The sequence below is a fragment of the Thamnophis elegans genome, chromosome 7, assembly GCF_009769535.1.
Source record: "Thamnophis elegans isolate rThaEle1 chromosome 7, rThaEle1.pri, whole genome shotgun sequence".
Lineage (NCBI taxonomy): Eukaryota > Metazoa > Chordata > Lepidosauria > Squamata > Colubridae > Thamnophis > Thamnophis elegans.
The window spans coordinates 2,446,859-2,465,825 of NC_045547.1; the positions used below are offsets into that span (position 1 = coordinate 2,446,859).

At 49.2% G+C, this 18,967-nt stretch overlaps 2 protein-coding genes across 2 annotated transcripts in view; both read right to left on the reverse strand.

Annotated features, from left to right (window-relative positions):
- COPG2 (COPI coat complex subunit gamma 2) overlaps positions 1 to 1,773 on the reverse strand; it is a 38,574-nt gene extending 36,801 nt beyond the window's left edge. The window contains 1 exon segment of the mRNA XM_032221217.1: positions 1,608 to 1,773. Within this exon segment, the coding sequence (XP_032077108.1) occupies positions 1,608 to 1,644 (37 nt within the window). The 5' untranslated portion in view covers positions 1,645 to 1,773.
- Positions 1,774 to 2,874: 1,101 nt separating this feature from the next.
- Positions 2,875 to 18,480, reverse strand: TUBAL3 (tubulin alpha like 3). The gene is made up of 4 exons (XM_032221215.1): positions 18,368 to 18,480; positions 10,790 to 11,033; positions 6,412 to 6,560; positions 2,875 to 4,264 (listed from the first exon to the last, which is right to left on the reverse strand). The coding sequence occupies exons 1-4, from the start codon at positions 18,368 to 18,370 to the stop codon at positions 3,284 to 3,286; spliced, it is 1,377 nt and encodes a 458-aa protein (XP_032077106.1). The 5' UTR covers positions 18,371 to 18,480; the 3' UTR covers positions 2,875 to 3,283.
- Positions 18,481 to 18,967: the final 487 nt, after the last annotated feature.

The window sequence follows — 18,967 nt, forward strand, 5'->3', positions numbered from 1 at the left end:
TGTGAGAATTAATGGAACAGATTTTCTTCCCAGAGTTGGGAATGCTCCATTGCTGGAGGGTTTTGAAAACAAACCACCATTTAACCAGGATTGCATAAGGCAAGGGAGGATAACCTTGGCCCCTGTTAAGACCAGTGGACTTCAACTCCCAGAATTCCCCAGCAAGCCGCTCACGGGAGTTAAAGTGCACAGATCTTAGAGTAGATTAGACCAGTGTTTCTCAACCTTGGCAACTTGAAGATGTCCGGACTTCAACTCCCAGAATTCCCCAGCCAGCGAATGCTGGCTGGGGAATTCTGGGAGTTGAAGTCCGGACATCTTCAAGTTGCCAAGGTTGAGAAACACTGGATTAAACACACCTAGTCATTCATTCGTGGCCGGCTGGGGAATTCTGGGAGTTGAAGTCCGGACATCTTCAAGTTGCCAAGGTTGAGAAACACTGGATTAAACACACCTAGTCATTCATTCGTGGCCGGCTGGGGAATTCTGGGAGTTGAAGTCCACCGGTCTCAAATTTGCCGGGATGGGACATCTTTGGTACAGGTAGTCCTCGACTTAAGACCACAGTTTAGCCCAACGTTCATGCAGCTCTGTGAAAAATTTGAGTTTTGTCTCCCTTTTACAACCGTTGTTTGCTGCAGTTGTTAAGCAAATCACTGAAGTGAGTCTGGCCTTCCCGCCCCCCACTGACTTTGCCGGTCGGGACCCCAAAAGGGAATCCTATGACCTCGGGACACTGCAACCGTCAGGATGCTGCAACGGTCGCAAGTGTGAAACAACGGTCTTAAATCTTTCTTCCTGAGGCCGTCGTAACTTCGAACGGTCACGGAATGAGCCGTTGTGAGCGGAGGGCCACTTGTATCAGGCTTCTCGGGAGACCCCATGAATTGAAATCCACCCAGATTCTCCAAGATGCCATAATTGGGGAATCACCTGTATAAAGGGGGGGTTGGACTAGATGACCTCCAAGGTCCCTTCCACTCCCTAGGATTTAAATCCTGGTCTTTTCCCTCCCATGTTCACCCCTTTCCCCCAAAAGGCAACCAGCCTTGAGTGGTGGGTCCATTTAGACCCTCCCCCCCATCTACCCCCCCTAGCCCTTCCCCAGAGAGAGACACGTGTCACCTGCCCTATCCCCTCTATTTGGGGAGGGGGCGTAATTGCTGGTTGCTAAGTAACACACCTGAGAAACGCCCAGAGGCAACATAGGGAGCGCTCAGCCCCGGGGACCCCAGGAGCTCTTTGACCCAGAGGGACCAATCTGCTGACCCGCTTTGCATGGTCCACCCCCTCCGTCCAGACGTGCAAAGCGAAGCTGGGTTTAAACCAGGCAACGCGGAGGGGGGGGGGGGGGAAGACTGCTAAGCGTGAACAGCCTCCGCTTCGCCGGCCCCGCCTTCTCTGGCCCCGCCCACCACGCTCAGCTAACCGCTTCGAGCCTCTCAGAAGGGGATGCATGGGCCACGCCTCCCAGGAGGCGGAGCCAATAGGTCTCTCATGGAACGACGGGGCTGGCGGCCCCGTTGAGGGAAGCAGCTCTTCAAATCTGCCCAGCAACCGCTTCAAGTTCAATCGCAGCGGTGGGAAGTGGGGAGGGAAACTCCTACCGGACTCCTCATCTTTCTTGTCGAACTTCTTGATCATGGCGACGGCAGCGGCCGGTTGGCTAACCCCCCCGCCGCTCGCTTCGGCGTCCCCGGCTCGGCCCGCTGACAGGAAATCCCGCCTCGTTCGCCGGTCGCCGCCCGGCCAACCTTCGGCGACGTCAGCGGCTCGCGGGGATGACGCTCAAGCGGCGGGAACGGCCTCCCTGGTAACGTCACGCGCGCGCGTCTCGTTTTGCCTATTTGCATGAGCCCTGCCCACTTTTTTTTCCCACCACGCCTCCTCCTCGCCCTAAAGGAGCGCGGTGGATTCGGCGACTTGTTGGGGAGGAGCCATAGACGCCCCCTGCAGGCGGCCTTGGTTTATTACCAGTGTATCTCAAACTTGGAAACGTTGATGTATGGACTTCAACTCCCAGAGTTCCTTAGCCAGCATGGCTAGCTGAGGAATTCTGGGAGTTGAAGTCCACCCATCTTAAAGCATGCTGGCTAGGGTATTCTGGGAGTTGTAGTCCACCTGTCTTAAAGCATGGCGGCTGGGGAATTCTGGGAGTTGAAGTCCACCTGTCTTAAAGCATGGCGGCTGGGGAATTCTGGGAGTTGAAGTCCACAAGACTTAAAGCATGCCAGCTGGGGAATTCTGGGAGTGGAAGTCCACAAGGCTTAAATCATACTAGTTGGGGAATTCTAGGAATTGAAGTCCACCCGTCTTAAAGAATGTCGGCTGGGGAATTCTGGGAGTTGAAGTCCACCCATCTTAAAGCATGCCAGCTGGGGAATTCTGGGAATGGAAGTTCACCATTCTTAACACTTGCGGACTAAAGAATTCTGGGAATTGAAGTCCACCCATCTTAAAGCATGCCAGCTGGGGAATTCTGGGAGTTTGTTTAGTGACTTCAAGTGGTTAAGGACTAGTTGTACCTGAAACTGTTAAAGAGGAAAATAGGATGAGTACAGGATCCGCAGGGGAACGATTTCATCTTTCTGTGGGGCAAAGCATCACCCTTGTCAGAATCTGAAAGACCCCATTGCTACATGGGAAAAAAGGCCGCCACCTCCTCCTCCTACCAAAAGAGTCATGGGTGAACCAGTGGTGAGAAGGCAGTACTGCAGGCAAACCCTGCCAACTGTCAGCAGTTCGATCCTGACCGGCTCAAGGTTGATTCCACCTTCCATCTTTCCAAAGTCGGTCAAACGAGGACCCAGATTTTTCAGGACAATAGGCTGACTCTGCAAAACACTGTGAAGCTCCAGATCAATCCAAGCACTATTGCTATTTCAACTTTTTAATGAAGTACAAAGAAGCGGATTAATGCATCTCATAATAATATCGAGGGAATCCCCCCCCTCACACGATTGTTCAAGCAGTGCAGAAAACGATTTACAACAGCCGTACGTAATGCCTTTTGTCAATCCTGAAAATTCCCCAATCCTCACTCGAGCGTTAATTTTATTTTTTATTTTTATCACTCTAGCTAGGAAGAATATTTTTTTTTAAAAAGGATACAGAGGGGGTGATTTCTAGCCAAGTACAACGTGTTCTATAGTCCTTGAAGAAGAGAAGATTTAAAATCGTAAATTTAAACATACGAAAACACGGCGGGAGAATCCCGATGCTAACTGAGGGGATATTTTCGGCGGGGTGGTAATTCTCTTGGTTAAGCCCAAATTTTGGGGTTCTAGAAATCTTCCTCTGCCTCCTCTTCCTCCCCGTCGGCATAATCGCGCCCGACTTCTTCGTAATCCTTCTCCAAAGCCGCCAGGTCTTCTCGGGCTTCCGCAAACTCCCCTTCCTCCATGCCCTCGCCCACATACCAGTGGACGAAAGCCCGCTTGGCGTACATGAGGTCGAACTTGTGGTCCAGACGGGCCCAGGCCTCCGCGATTGCCGTGGTGTTGCTGAGCATGCAGACGGCCCTCTGGACCTTAGCCAGGTCTCCCCCGGGCACCACAGTGGGCGGCTGGTAGTTGATGCCCACTTTGAAGCCGGTCGGGCACCAGTCGACAAACTGGATGGACCGCCGGGTTTTGATTGCCGCGATGGCCGCGTTGACGTCCTTCGGCACCACGTCTCCCCGGTACAAGAGGCAACACGCCATGTATTTGCCCCGCCGCGGGTCGCACTTCACCATCTGGTTGGAGAACTCAAAGCAGGCGTTGGTGATCTCTGGCACCGAGAGCTGCTCATGGTAGGCTTTCTCAGCCGAGATGATGGGGGCGTAGGTGGTCAAGGGGAAGTGGATGCGGGGGTACGGCACCAGGTTGGTCTGGAATTCGATCAGGTCGACATTCAGGGCCCCGTTGAATCTCAGCGAAGCCGTGACGGAGGAGACGATTTGCCCGATCAGCCGGTTGAGGTTCGTGTAGGTTGGGCGTTCGATGTCCAGGTTTCGGGTGCAAATGTCGTAGATGGCTTCGTTGTCCACCATGAAGGAACAGTCCGAGTGCTCCAGGGTGGTGTGAGTGGTCAGGATGGAATTGTATGGCTCCACCACGGCAGTGGAGACCTGAGGGGCCGGATACACCGAGAATTCCAGCTTGGACTTCTTGCTGTATTCGACCGAGAGCCGTTCCATCAGGAGAGACGTGAAGCCGGAGCCGGTGCCGCCGCCGAAGCTGTGGAAAACCAGGAAACCTTGAAGGCCGCTGCACTGGTCAGCCTGCGTTGGCGAGAGAAAATGGGGTTATTGGCGCCATCTCAAGAAAATCTAGGCCAGGGGTGTCAAACTCGATTTCATTGAGGGCCGCATCAAGGTTATGTTTGACCTTGGAGGGCTGGGGGGTGTTGTAGCCCAAGGAGGTTGGGGAGGAAGATGAGCCAGTCCTGGAAGGCTCTGACGAGGGCTCTGTGTCGGAGGCAGAGAGGGGGCCAGGGCCCTATGCAGGTTATCACCTGCCTTCGGAGTCAGAAATCAATGAGGCAGAAGAACAGCTGGAGCCTGTTCCCAGTGTACGCATGCACAGAGCTGCCAGGAGAAGGGAACAGCTAAGGAATAAGGGCCGACTCTGGAGTCTGGGGAGGGCTCGGATGAGGGCTCTGTGTCGGAGGCAGAGAGGGGTTATCAGCTGCCTTCAGAGTCAGACATCAGTGGGGCAGAAGAACAGCTGGAGCCTCTTCCCAGTGTGTGCATGCGCAGATCTGCCAGAGGAAGGGAAGAGCTAAAGAACAGGGGTCGACTTGGGAGTAAGGCCTCAGTTGGATGGTGAATGGCCCCTCCCAGAGGGAATAAAAGGGGAGCAACAGGGGAGTGGAGTTTGCAGGAGGCAATTAGTTCACTTCATTGGTTCTGCAGAGATCAGCCTGGCAGCTCTCCAAGCCAGATAAGGTCTGTGACTGTAAATCCTCCCTTGAAAGACTTTGCTGGATGTGAAGGAGCAGAATTCACAGTCAATTAATAAAAGGGGTTTTTGTAGGGACCAGGAAGTTGGCTTCAGGCTCTCGGGAAGCCTCAGTCAGAACAGGGTGAGCTGGGGGTGGGCCTGGTCATGGTGGGCGTTTGACCTTGGCTCAAGATGCACGTTCCCCCTTCTTTCTTTCCATAGTACCCCCCAGCCTCCAGCTGGCCAAAAACAGGGCACGTAGAGCCCCCAGAAGGCCCTTGTGGGACCTGTTTTCAGCCTCCCTGGCTTCCAGAAGGAATCTGCCGGCCAAAAACATACGCCTACCCTTGTGGCCCGTTTTGGCCAGCAGAGCATATTTCCAAGTTTGCCCACTTGCAGTGCTTGACCGCAATGAGCTCCAAATTTTGGTTGCTAAACGAGACCATTGTTAAAAGACTTTTGGCCCATTTTATGGCCTTTCTGTCCCTGTGGAGCAGGGGTCTCGAGCAGGGGAGGGTTCCTGCCAGTTCTAACCTCTTCTACAGAAGAGGTTCCACAAATCTACAGTGCCGTTTAGAACCGGTTCCAGCTCCCTCCCCCCCTGCCCGTCCGCACATCATCAAGATGAAGAACGAGAGGAGGAATTCTGGGAGTTGAAGTCCACAAGTCTTAAAGCTGTCAACTTTGAACACCCCTGGGTTTTTTTTCCCCCTAAAGGGTTAGGGGTGCAAGGGTCTTGTAACTTGATAGCTTTAAGACTTGCACACTTCAATGCCAGAGTTCCTGAGCCAACAGGACTGGAGGAGGAAATCTGGGAGTTGAAGTCCACAAGTCTTAAAGCTGTCAACTTTGAACACCCCTGGGTTTTTTTTTTTCTCCTAAAGGGTTAGGGGTGCAAGGGTCTTGTAACGTGACAGCTTTAAGACTTGCATGCTTCAAATGCCAGAGTTTCTGAGCCAACATGACTGGAGGAGGAATTCTGGGAGTTGAAGTCCACAAGTCTTAAAGCTGTCAACTTTGAACACCCCTGGGTTTTTTTTTTAAAGGGTTAGGGGTGCAAGAGTCTTGTAACTTGACAGCTTTAAGACTTGCGTGCTTCAAATGCCAGAGTTCCTGAGCCAACATTTTGGCTGCTAAGCAAGAGCATTGTTAAGTGAGTTTCACCACGTTGGCCATGCCCACCCACTCACATGACTGCCAAGCCACTCCCACCTGATCACATGGCTGGCAAGCCACTCCCACAAAGTAGGCCACACCTACAGAAGAGGTTCTAAAAAAATTTGAAACCCGCCACTGGTCTCAAGATTGGGGGAATCTCTGCTCTTAACTGGCTGGGGGGGGGGGAGGAATTCTGGGAGTTGAAGTCCACGTTCCGCCCTGCCAGCGAAGACTTATGCAACTTGAATTTTGGGAATTTCACCCTGCGAAAGCTTCCAGTTGCAGTCGTTAAGGGGATGGGTGGGTGGGAAATGAGATGGGGACTTGCCATTTTGCGAATCCTGCCCAGGACGGTGTCGATGATTTCTTTGCCGATGGTGTAGTGGCCTCGGGCGTAATTGTTGGCAGCGTCTTCTTTGCCGCTGATGAGCTGCTCCGGGTGGAACAGGGAGTGGTAGGTCCCGGTCCGGATCTCATCTGCCAAGGTGCGGGGGAGGGGGGAGAGAGAAGGAGAATTAGCGGATGGGCCTCATCCACTCAAAGTCCCGTTTTGGAAAGGGCCACAGTCGGCCAGCCACAGGGAAAGGCTAAATGAAGGGAGGTAGAAGGAGAAGGCCTCTAGGGTAGAACGGTGGGGGTCCTTCGTGCTCTCGGAACTTGGGGGTTTCATTGCAGACATTTCGTGACCCGGCTTGGTAATTTCATCAGCGCTAAAAGGGAGTGGGTGTGTGGAGAGAGGGAGGAGTTTGGGAGGAGGAATGTTGTCTGAACTTTGCTAGTTTCATGATGATATCATGAGGAAGAGGAGGAGGAGGAGGAGAGGGGAGAGGAGGAGGAGGGGGAAGAGGAGGAGTAGTAGTAAAAGGAGAAGGAGAAGAGGAGGAGCAGGAGGAGGAGAAAAAGAAGAAGGAGGAGGAGAAGAGGAAAAAATGGAGGAGGAGAAGAAGAGGAGGATGGGGAAGAAGGGAAAGAGAAGGAGAAAAAGAGGGGGAAGAGGAGGAGAAGAGGAGGGAGAGGGGAAAAAGGAGGAGGAGGAGAAAAGGAAGGAGGAGGAGAAGAAGGGGAGGAGAAAAAGAAGAAGAGGAGGAGGAGGTGGAGAAGGAGGAGAAGTAGAGGAGGAGGGGAAAGAAGGGGAAGAGAAGGAGAAAAAGAGGGGGAAGAGGAGGAGAAGAGGAGGGAGAGGGGAAAAAGGAGGAGGAGGAGGAGAAAAGGAAGGAGGAGGAGAAGAAGGGGAGGAGAAAAAGAAGAGGAGGAGGTGGAGAAAAAGGAGAAGGAAGAGAAGAGAGGAAAGAAGGGGAAGAGAAGGAGAAAAAGGGGGAAGAGGAGGGGAGAGGGAGGGGAAAAAGAAGGAGGAGGAGAAGAAGGGGAGGAGAAAAAGAAGAAGAGGAGGAGGTGGAGAAAAAGAAGAAGGAGGAGGAGAAAAAGGAGTAGGAGGAGAAGAAGAGGAGAAGGAGAAAAAGAGGGGGAAGAGGAGAAGAAGAGGGGGGAGGGGAAAAAGGAGGAGGAGAAGGAGAAAAAGAAGAAGGAGGAGGAGGAGTCCTCGGTGCTCTCTGAGCTTGACGGTTTTCTTGAGGACGTTTCATGACCCCACTAGATAACATCATCAGTGCTCGAAGGGAGTGAGGTTTGTGGAGAGGAGAAGGAGGAGAAGGACTGTGGGGTCCTTGATGCTCTCAGTTGGGTTGTTTCCATGCAGGCGTTTCATGACCTGACTAGGTAACATCATCAGTGCTAGAAGCCACCTTCCTTAGCTTCCGTGCATTGATGTTACCTAGACAGTTCGTGAAACATCTGCAAGAAAACAATCCAGCTCAGAGAGCACATGGGACCCCACAGTTCTCCTTGCGCCTCCTCCCCTTATCCCCCTCCTGCTCTCCGCAAACCCCACTCCCTTCCAGAACTGATGATGTTACCTAGTTGGGTCGCGAAACGTCTGCAAGAACCAATGAAGCTCCGAGAACGCTGAGGATGCCACCATTCAATCCCTAAACTACAAATATATTCTTATCGGTATCGTAGATTGGGGTTTTTTCCAACCTTCTGCAACATTTGTTGTCTTCACATCAGATTTGTGGCCATCCTTTTGAGGACATAAAAATGCCATTTTCTAACCAGTTTGTCCCCCCTTTTTTTAGGGCTCAGGGATTAGTGCCGCAGTTCAGATTTTTCTGGAACTTTCTGCCGGTGGATCATTGGCTTCCTGCGGATCAATATTGGAGATGGCTCGATTTCCCCCAATATTCAGTGATCCATCAAGGTCTCTCCCTTTTTCATTGCGAAGACCAGCTATTTAATAAATAAATAGCATGGCATTTAATAAATGTTGCTCAATTTAAAACGCTTGCATTTCATTCGAGAAATAAATACACATTTCACGAAAAGCAAGAGAGCTCTTACTGAAAAGCTTTCCAAAGACAGCCACGGATAAACAGATTTCAGCAGCTTTGGGGTGCAAGAAACATTAGCTGCAATTCAGGGGTAGAAAACCAGCAATGGGGTATTTTTTTCTTAATTTTTTTTTTTTAATTAAGCTTCTGATTTCAAAAAAAGATGCGCAAAAGTGCAAATATAACACACACACACACACACCGTTTCCGCATTTCCTTCCACTCTGCAGAGATGTGGGCTGGATGCTAAGCTTCCCTCATCCCTACAGCTACAGAGACCGGACTCCTTTGAGAGTGTGATAGGCGCCAACAGGAAACCACACAATTGTCGACTTCAGCCGGGAAGTCCAAACAAGGTTAAAAAACCACTTCCATCTTTTGTCACGAAAAAAAACGGCACAATCATTTTGACAGGAGCCAAAGGGAAGGGAAAGGAGACCTCACGGGGTGAGGAAGGAAACGAAGGTGGGTAGGAGAAGTGATTTGATGGCATTCAAACCTGGCTACCTAACATAGGCTACGCATAAGGTATCTCTAGACTAATGAAAAGAAGGACCAGGGGAGACATGATAGCAGTGCGCCAATATCTCAGGGGTTGCCCCAAAGAAGAGGGAGTCAAGCTATCCTTCAAGGCACCTGAGGGCAGAACAAGAAGCAATGGGTGGAAACTAATCAAGGAGAGAAGCAACCTAGATCTGAGGAGGAATTTCCTGACAGTGAGAACAATTAATCAGTGGAACAGAAGTTGCCTCCAGAAGTTGTGAATGCCCCAACACTGGAAGTCTTTAAGAAGATGCTGGATAGCCATTTGTCTGAAACGGTGTAGGGTTTCCTTCCTAGGCAGGGGGTTGGACTAGAAGACCTCCAAGGTCCCTTCCAATTCTCTATTCTATGGATGGATGGATGGATGGATGGATGAAAGAAAGAAAGAAAGAAAGAAAGAAAGAAAGAAAGAAAGAAAGAAAGAAAGAAAGAAGGAAGGAAGAGGGAATCAAGCTATTCTCCAAGGAACCTGAGAGTAGAACAAGAAGCAATGGGTGGAAACTAATCAAGGAGAGAAGCAACTTAGAACTGGGGACGAATTTCCTGACAGTGAGAACAATTAACCAGTGGAACTCCTTGCCTCCAGAAGTTTTGAATGTTCCAACACTGGAAGTCTTTAAGAAGATGTTAGATAGCCATTTGTCTGAAATGGCGTAGGGTTTCCTGCCTAAGCTGGGGGTTGGACTAGAAGACCTCCGAGGTCCCTTCCAATTCTCTATTCTATGGAAGGAAGGAAGGAAGGAAAAGAAAGAAAGAAAGAAAGAAAGAAGAGAGAGTCAAGCTATTCTCCAGGGCTCCGGAGGGCAGAACACGAAGCAATGGGTGGAAACTAATCAACCTAGAACTAAGGAGGAATTTCCTGACAGTGGGAACAATTAACCAGTGGAACAGCTGGCTACCAGAAGTTGTGGATGCTCCAACAGTGGAGATTTTTAAGAGGAGACTGGACAACCATTTGACTGAGATGATATCAGGTTCCCGCCCTGAGTAGGGGTTGAACTAACAGAATCACAGACTTGGAAGGGACCTTGGAGGTCTTCTAGTCCAACCCCCTGCTCAAGCAGGAGACTCTCCACCATTTCAGGCAAACGGCAGGGCAATCTCCTCTTAAAAACTTCCAGGGATGGAAGCCACAACTTCTGAAATTCTGCAAACATTTTGGATCTAAGTTCTACCTCAGGCGTCAGCAACCTTTAAACACTCAAAGAGCCACAAAGGTCCTAACCGGAAGCCCAATTATGGAGCCGACCGAAGTCCGGTTTCCCCACCATAGAGTCTCCTCCTAGGGCGGCGTCCTTTTTCCTCTACCTGTCCTAACTAAAAGCCCTATCAACTGTGGAGCCGATCGGCGACAGGGAGCCACAGCAGGGGGATAAAAGAGCCACATGCGGCTCCGGAGCCACAAGTTGCTGACCTCTGGTTTAGAAGTTTCAAAATGATAGTGTATGTGTATAATTATATATATATAAAATTATTTTTTTTAAGGGGTGCGAGAATATATCGGAAGCATTCTAGGGATGTCTCCGGGGGAAGTACAGTTCCCCCACCATAGAGTCTCCTCATAGAGCGGTACCCTTTTTCCTCTACCTGTCCAAACCGAAAGCCCTATCGATTGTGGAGCCGACCGGTGACAGGGAGCCGCAGCAGAGGGATGAAAGAGCCACATGCGGCTCCGGAGCCACACAGGTTGCCCACCCCTGTCCTAACCCTTGTTGAAGAACCTCAATCGATGCTCTTCTTCTTCTTCTTCCAAGAGATTTTGGTCGCGTCTCTTACCAATGACGGTGGGCTCCAGATCCACGAACACCGCCCGAGGCACGTGCTTCCCGGAGGCCGTCTCGCAAAAGAAGGTCTCGAAAGAGGAATCCACTTGCTCGGCCTCGGGCATAGCCTTCGGAAGGGCTTGGTTGTCGAGGATGGTGCCATCCGCCTGAATCCCATGTTCCAGGCAGTACAGCTCCCAGCAGGCATTCCCCATTTGAACTCCCGCCTGGCCGATGTGGATGGAGAGACATTCCCTCTGGAAAAGAGCAGAGAAGACTTCACTGGGGAGAGTCAGCAACATCTGGCTACATTTTCATCATCTGCATTTCAGTTTTGTGTGTGTGGTTTGTTTTTTTTTAACCTCGGAGTGGTGCGGTGCTCCTCCTAGAGGTGGAGCTCTGGCCTCAAGATCAGGAGGTTCTGAGTTCGATCCTAGGTAGAGGCAGATCTCTCTTTCTCTCTGGGCACAATGAGAATATTTCTGCCGAACAAAACTCCTCATTGGCAACAGGACGGCATCCGGCCAGTAAATCCAACTCCATTCAGTTGCCCAGACGCCACCCGACAAGGGATTATGGGGTCGTTAAAAGAAGATGATGAGGACTTCAGTTTTTTTACCTCATGTAGATTGCGGAGACCTAGTTTACTGAATAGAAAGTCCTTGACTTGCGGCCATAAAGGAGCCTGGAATTTCTGTCATACAGCATGACCGTTGTAAGTCGAAGCACCCCCATGACTGACATAACTTACATTTTTGGAGGGCAGTTGTTAAGCGAACAAAAAATAAAGCAAACACGGCAGATGTGAAATAAAATTGTGGTAGTTAAGTGAGCCAATATAGGTTGTCCTCAATTTACAACCGTTCATTTAATGACCATTCAGAGTTATAACGGTACTGAAAAATATGATTGTTTTTCACACTAACAATGGTTGCAGCCTCCCTAGGGTCATGTGATCAAAATTCAGAGGATTGGCCACGGCAACTGACTCATATTTATGACGGTTTCAGTGTCCCGGGGTCGCGTGATCCCTTTTGCGACCTTCTGACAAGCAAAGTCAATGGGGGAGGCAGATTCACTTAACAACCGTGTTACTAGCTTAATAATTGCCTTGACTCACTTAGCAACGGCGGGAAGCAAAGCCGTAAAAATGGGGCAAAGCTCACTTAAGAAATGTCTCGCTTAAGAACAGAAACGCCGGGCTCAATTGTGATCGTGAGTGGGGGACGATCTGCAGCCCTCGACTTGCGACCACAACGGAGCCCAACGTGTCTGTCGTTAAGTGAGACATTTGTTCAGTGCAATGGTCATAAGTATGAACCAGTTGTCCGGATTTTGATGACATGAACACGGGGATGTGGGAAAGGCCGTAACTATGAAAAACAGTCCTAAGTCTCGTTTTTCAGCGCCGTTGTAGCTTTAGACGGTCACTAAGTGAACTGTTGTAAGTTGAGGGCTTCCTGTATATCCCTTTTACTTAGGAAGGCATCAGCTGATTTCTTACATAACATCTTTTTCCCACCTCATTCTTCCGAGCTGTCATTTTGAAACCCACTTTCAAATCCGTTCCAAATCTTAAAAACAAGCAGTTGAACTATAAATATTATAAAATTAAATTTGGGTTCGCGGAAACACCATCCCAAGAAAACATAAAGTGGGATTTGAAAGAGACACCGATAACAACAGAAAAAGAAAGGGAGAGAGGAGGAGGGAACGAGAGGAAGAGGAGGGAAGGAAGGAAGAGGTAAGGAGAGGAGGGTGGAAGGGAGAGAGAGAAGGAGAGAGGGTAGGAAGGGGAAGAGGAAGAGGAGGAGCGGGAGAAAGACATGGGAAGAAGGAAGGGGAAGGAGAGGAGGGAAGGAAGGAAGGAAGAGGTAAGGAGGAGGATGGAAGGGAGAGAAAGAAAGAGAGAGGGTAGGAAGGGGAAGAGGAACAGTAGGAGTAAGGGAGAGATAAGGGAAGAAGGAAGGGGAAGGAGAGGAGGATGGAAGGGAGAGAAAGAGAAGGAGAGAGGGTAGGAAGGGGAAGAAGAAGAAGAGGAATAGGGGACGGGTAAGGGAAGAAGGAAGGGGAAGGAGAGGAGGGAAGGAAGGAAGAGATAAGGAGAGGAGGGTGGAAGGGAGAGAGAGAGAAGGAGAGAGGGGAGGAAGAGGAGGAGCGGGAGAAAGGCAAGGGAAGAAGTAAGAGGAAGGAGAGGAGGAAGGAAGGAAGTAGAGAAGGGAGGGAAGGAGAAAAGAAAGGAAAAAGAAGGTGGTGTTACAACAGGCAGTTAAATAAAACAGTGTTTCTCAACCTTGGCAACTTGAAGATGTCCGGATTTCAACTCCCAGAATTCCCCAGCCAGCGAATGCTGGCTGGGGAATTCTGGGAGTTGAAGTCCGGACATCTTCAAGTTGCCAAGGTTGAGAAACACTGAAATAGAATGACATGTATAAGAATGAGAAATGTAAAGAAGAATAACCATTACGTGAACGTACACTTAAAACGGTATGTAAGAGAATTTTTTAAAAAATGGAAAAAAAATATAAATATAAAAATATAAACGTGGTAGATTAAAAAAAAAAAAAAAGACGGTTTTGCAAATCTAGAAAAAATCTACAGCCTCGACGCTTGGCTTCGATTCTTCCCCCTTTCAGCTTCTCTACCTTCCCATTTTTTCCGCTCCGTAATGTATTTTCTGCCATTTGCTCACCCTGGAAAGAGGGAGAGGGGGGGAACATGGGTGTGTTTGCACGCAGAACATCTGTGAATTATTTAATCCGTTTGGGAGTTTGCCAGAATAGATTTGGGAAAAGAATGTTTTACCCTGCGGGAGTTCCAGGGTGACTCCTCAACTTTAAAGCCCAGATTTTCTTAGCAATAATTCTCGCTTTTGTGTGTCGAAAGGACTCGGCATCGCAGCGAAGGGAGTATTTGGGGTTCAAAGAACAACCCTCAATGGGTCAAATCCTCCACTTAAGACCACGGTGGAGGCTGGGACTTCTGCCGCTAAACGAGTTGGTTGTTATGTGGGTCACAGCCAATTTTGCAAGCTCTTGCTGCAGTCCGTCGGTGAATCGCGTGAGCACAAGTAGTCCTCAGCTTACGACCACGATGGAGCCACGTGCTAAGCAAGACCGTTGTTAAGTGAGTTTTCTCCCCCCTTTTTACGACATTTTTTGCCACAGTTGTTAAGCGGATCATGACACAGTTTTTAAGGGAATTTATGACTTCCCCCGTTGACTTCGCTGGTCGCAAAAGGGGATCGCGTGTCCCCCGGGACACTGCGACCGTCATAAATATGAGTCAGCGTCCAAGTGTCTGAATGTAAATCAGGTGACCCAGGCGGATTCTGCAAAGGTCGTTAAGTGTGAAAAATGGTCATAAGTCACCTTTTTCAGTGCCGGTGTAACTTCGGCCACTAAACGAATGGCTGTAAGTTGAAACTACCTGTCTGTACATCTGTGTCATAAGTTGAGGACTATCTGTATCAATTTGCCATGGGCGTAGGCTGATGGATATTGAGAAACATCTCATTTTTCTGAGCAATTAACCATTTTTAAGGAAAGTTAGACTAAGGAAATATGGGTGTTCGAACTACTTCCTTGAACTCAGAACTCAAGATAATTTGAGCCTTTGATACCCCAGTTATACGGCCAGGGGACTCCAAATGTGGCCACTTTTAAGACATGAGGACTTCAACTCCCAGAATTCCCCAGCCAGCCAAACTTGGTAACTTTTAAGAGATGAGGATTTCAATTCCCAGAATTCCCCAGCCAGCCAAACTTGGTAACTTTTAAGAGATGAGGATTTCAATTCCCAGAATTCCCCAGCCAGCCAAACTTGGTAACTTTTAAGAGATGAGGATTTCAACTGCCAGAATTCCCTGGCCAGCTAAACTTCGTAACTTAAGAGATGAGTTCAATTCCCAGAATTCCCCAGGGATCCAAACTGGGTAACTTTAAGACATGAAGACTTCAACTCCCAGAATTCCCCAGCCAGCCAAACTTGGTAACTTTTAAGAGATGAGCAACTCCCAGAATTCCCCAGGGAGCCAAACTGGGTAACTTTAAGACCTCAGGACTTCAACTCCCAGAATTCCCCAGCTAGTATTGAGTTGAAGTTCACCCATCTTCATGTTGCCAAGCGTGAGAAAAGCACCAGTTACAGAAACTCCAACTGCCTGTTACTCAAAGGCGTCAATTAATTAGCTCTAGAAGTAGTCCTCGACTTACGACCACAATTGAGCCCAAAACCTTGGTCGCTAAGTGAGTTTTGCCCCATTTTACGACCTTCCTTGCCACCGTTATTAAGTGGATCACGGAACTTGTCAAGTTGGTGACACGGTCGTTCAGTGAATCCGGCTTCCACATTGACTCTGCTCATCGGAAGGTCGTAAAATGGGACCACATGACCCCCCCACCCCCACCCGGATGCTGCCACCGTCATAAATACGAGCCCGTTGTTAGCGTTTGAACTTTGATCACGTAATCCCGGGACACTGCGACCGTCATAAATGCGAAGCAGTTGTCAAGGATCCCAATGCATAAATTGCATGATTATGGAGATATTGCAGGGGTCGTTAAGTGGGAAAACCGGTCACAAGTCCCTCTTTTCAGTGCTGTTGTAACTTCGAACGGTCACTGAACGAACTGTTGTAAGTCGAGGACCATCTGTACCTCCCCTTGCAGGTAGGCTTCAACTTGCGACCGTTCGTTTAACGACCAAAGTCACAACGCCCTCGAAAAGGGAATTATGACCATTTTTCCCACTTAACGACCATCGCCGCATCTTCATAGTCACGTGATCACCCTTTGCAAGCTTCCCAGCCGGCTTTCGACGAGCAAAGTCAACGGGGGAACCTGCCTTCGCTTAATGACCACGCGATTCACTTAACGACTAGACAATTCACTTTGCTGCAGTGATCCGCTTAACCATCGTGGCCAAAGAGGTCACACACCCAAACCAGTCTCACTTAACAACCAACTTGGTTTATCAAGGGAAATTCTTCCGGTCTGAGTCCTGCTTGTACACTGAGGACGTATAGGTAGTCCTCGACGTACGGCAATTCGTTTAGTGACCGTTCAAAGTTGCCACAAAAAAGCAACTGATAAGCGTTTTTCACACTTATTGGCCACTGCAGCATCGCTACGGTGACTTGATCGAAACTCGGGCGCTTGGTAACTGTGACTCGTATTTAGGACAGTTGCAGTGGTCCCGGGACCATGGGACGATTCCATCCTTCGGCGACCACTTGGCCAGCAAAATCAACGGGGAAGCTGGATTCCCTTAACGACGGTGGCAAGAAAAGCCTCACCATGGTACAAAACCCCCTGAACCAAGCTCTCCCTTTGCAACGGAAACGTTGCGGTTCAGTTGCGGTCGAAATGCGAGGACTCTACCTTGATCCACATGAAAAACAAAACAAACCGGAAGCTTCACTATACGACCGAACTCATCCAGGGAGAACTGCGGTGTCCTGCTTAGCGCCGTCCCCTGCCCGCAGCTGAAAAACCACCATTTCCAAAGAGGGCCAAATTCTTATTTTATTTCTATTTTGCTTTTGTCTCCTGGCCTCCCCATTTAGGGTAGACTTTCTTGGCCAAATTTGCCGGAGTCGCCCCCGGCCGGGGCCATATGTGCTCCCTCGCACGCTTGCTAAACAAGTGTGCCAAGTGGCACCAGCTGTCCTGCACAAAACAACTGCTGGTATTTGTGTTATTTCTTCCTCCGACGGGCAAAGGGGCAGCTCCCGGCGGCTGCCTCATTCGCGCACGCCTTCCCCAAACCTCAAAACTTGCAAAAGAGGTTTCGGCTGGTATGGACAAGATATCTTAAATTTGCTAAAAGAGGACTGGAATCCTTTCTCCGCCCTCCGAAAGATCCTGTTTAAGAGAATAACCAGAGTGTTGGAAGGGGCCTTGGAGGTCTTCTAGTCCAACCCCCTGTTCAAGCAGGAAACCCTACAATTTCCAAGCAAATGGCTATCCAGTCTCTTCTTCTTAAAAGCCTCCAGCTGATGGAGCACCCACAACTCCTGGGGGCAAGGAGTTCCACTGGTTAATTGTCCTCACCGTTAAGAAAATCCTCCTTAGTTCTACTTTGCTTCTCTCCTTGATTCGTTATGATTTCTTTCCAAGGTTTGAACTGCAGAATAATAACACAATAATTCCTTCCTTCCTTCCTTCCTTCCTTCCTTCCTTCCTTCCTTCCTTCCTTCCTTCCTTCCTTCCTTCCTTCCTCCTTCCTTCTTTCTTCCATCCATCCATCCATCCATCCATCCATCCATAGAATAGAGAATTGGAAGGGACATTGGAGGTCTTCTAGTCCAGCCCCCTGCTCAGGCAGGAAACCCTACACCACTTCAGACAAACGGCTGTCTAAACTCTTCTTGAATGCCTCCAGCGATGATGAAGCAACCATAACTTCTGGTGGTAAGCTGTTCCACCGGTTAATTGTTCTCCCTGTCAGGAAATTCCTCCTTAGCTCTAGGTTGCATCTCTCCTTGATTAGTTTCCACCCGTTGCTTCTCCTGCGTTCAGGTGCTTTGGAGAATAGGTTAAACCCCCCCCCCCCTCCGACACCTCTTTTTTGTGGCAGCCTTTCAAATACTGGAAAACTGCTATCATGTCACCCCCTTGTCCTTCTCGTCATTCCACTAGACACATCCAATTAAATCTAGTTTTGCTTGGGACGCTAAGGAAGACACCCATCTATTCTATCGCCAACTACGCCAACTTTCCTGGGCCAGCCTCGAGAATAAACTGACAGCTAGTTTCTTGGATCCAAAGGGAGGTTTTCTGGCTAACCTTGGAAGGGGAGAAAAAAATAATAATTTTGCAGTCCTATCCACCCACCCCCAAAAAAGTTGATGAATAGGCCATTGCAATCAGTATAATCTCCCTGGAGCTTTCGCTAGCAAGTTTCGAATTTCAAGTTTTAAAAAGTTTCCCAGCTTGGGACCGTTCCTCCGATAAAAGATTTTTGCAAAAAAGAAAAACACATTTTTTTTTCCCTTTTGGTTTTGAGTTTTTATCAACCCTTGGGATTACAGCAAACAAAGGCAATATGGCAGTTTCCTCTTAACCAGAGACGGAGAAAGGGGAATTTATTTTATTTTATTTTATTTTTTTGGGTGCTAAAGTAAAGCAATGTTAGGGCACCGTGTTCGTAGTGGCAGGGTGAAATGTTACAGAGGAAGAAGCAAAAATAAATGAATAAATATGGAATTTGCTGTACTTTTTCTAAGCCTCTGAAGATAGCCACTGGGTGGGAGAGGGGGGGGGAAGTGTCCCACGCTGAACACATAAAACTTTGCCCCACTTCTGCACTGAGAAATGATAGGGGGAGGCAGCCAAAAGGGAGAGAGAGAGAGAGAGACCCCCTTCCTCAAGCAAAACAGCCCCCCCTTTTTTTCCTGGAGCTTACATTTTCGCCTTATAAGGAGCAGATCGTCCCGAAGGAAATCTTTAGCCGTACCTGATTCCCCTCCAAAAAACAAACTTTATAAAAAGTTTACAAAGGATGCTTCTTCTGCCCTTTACTCCTGATTTTAGCAGTGCCTCCCCCACCCAAAAAAAGACCACCCCAGGCCCCCAGACTTTGGGCTTACCATGATGCCTGTGTCGGGATTCCAGTAAAGCAGCTGCTGCCTCTCCTCCCTGCAAATTTATAACCCAAGCAAGACCAGACTCCACCTGAAAAATGAAGTCTTCTGCTCATTTAAAGCAACAGGCACCCATTCAAGGCAAAGGGGTGGGATGGGGTGGGAGGGAGAAATGGGGTAGGGACTGTGGTCAGAATTCATGCACGTTGTTTATTCCACCGCCGGGGGTCCTTTGGAAGGGTCTCCAGGCGTGTGGGGTCGGGTGTGAACTCACAAACACACACACACACACACTTCCAGAGAGCATCATCCTTAGCCTGGGTGGTGGGTTTCCTGGTTTGAGCCAGCTGGCTGGGGGAATTCTAGGAGTTGAAGTCCATGGGGTTTTCAAATTGCCCAACCTTGATTCTAGTGGTTCCTTCATTCCTTGATTCTAATGCTGGGATCCAATATTCTTTTAGAACCAGTTCTATGGGCTTGGCTTGGCTTGGCTTGATGGGCAAGGGAAGGATACTGTGAAATCCTCATTCCGTCCCCACTCCAGGGGAAGGATACTGTAAAATCCCCATTCTCTCCCTACTCCAGGGGAAGGATACTGTAAAATCT

Excerpts from the sequence above, each read along its gene's own strand:
- TUBAL3 (XM_032221215.1), bottom strand. Across the intron at positions 6,561-10,789 it reads TCTGGAGCCCACCGTCATTG|ATGAGATCCGGACCGGGACC; the intron begins GTAAGAGACGCG and ends GCACCTTGGCAG. Across the intron at positions 4,265-6,411 it reads TGGGCAGGATTCGCAAAATG|GCTGACCAGTGCAGCGGCCT; the intron begins GCAAGTCCCCAT and ends TCGCCAACGCAG.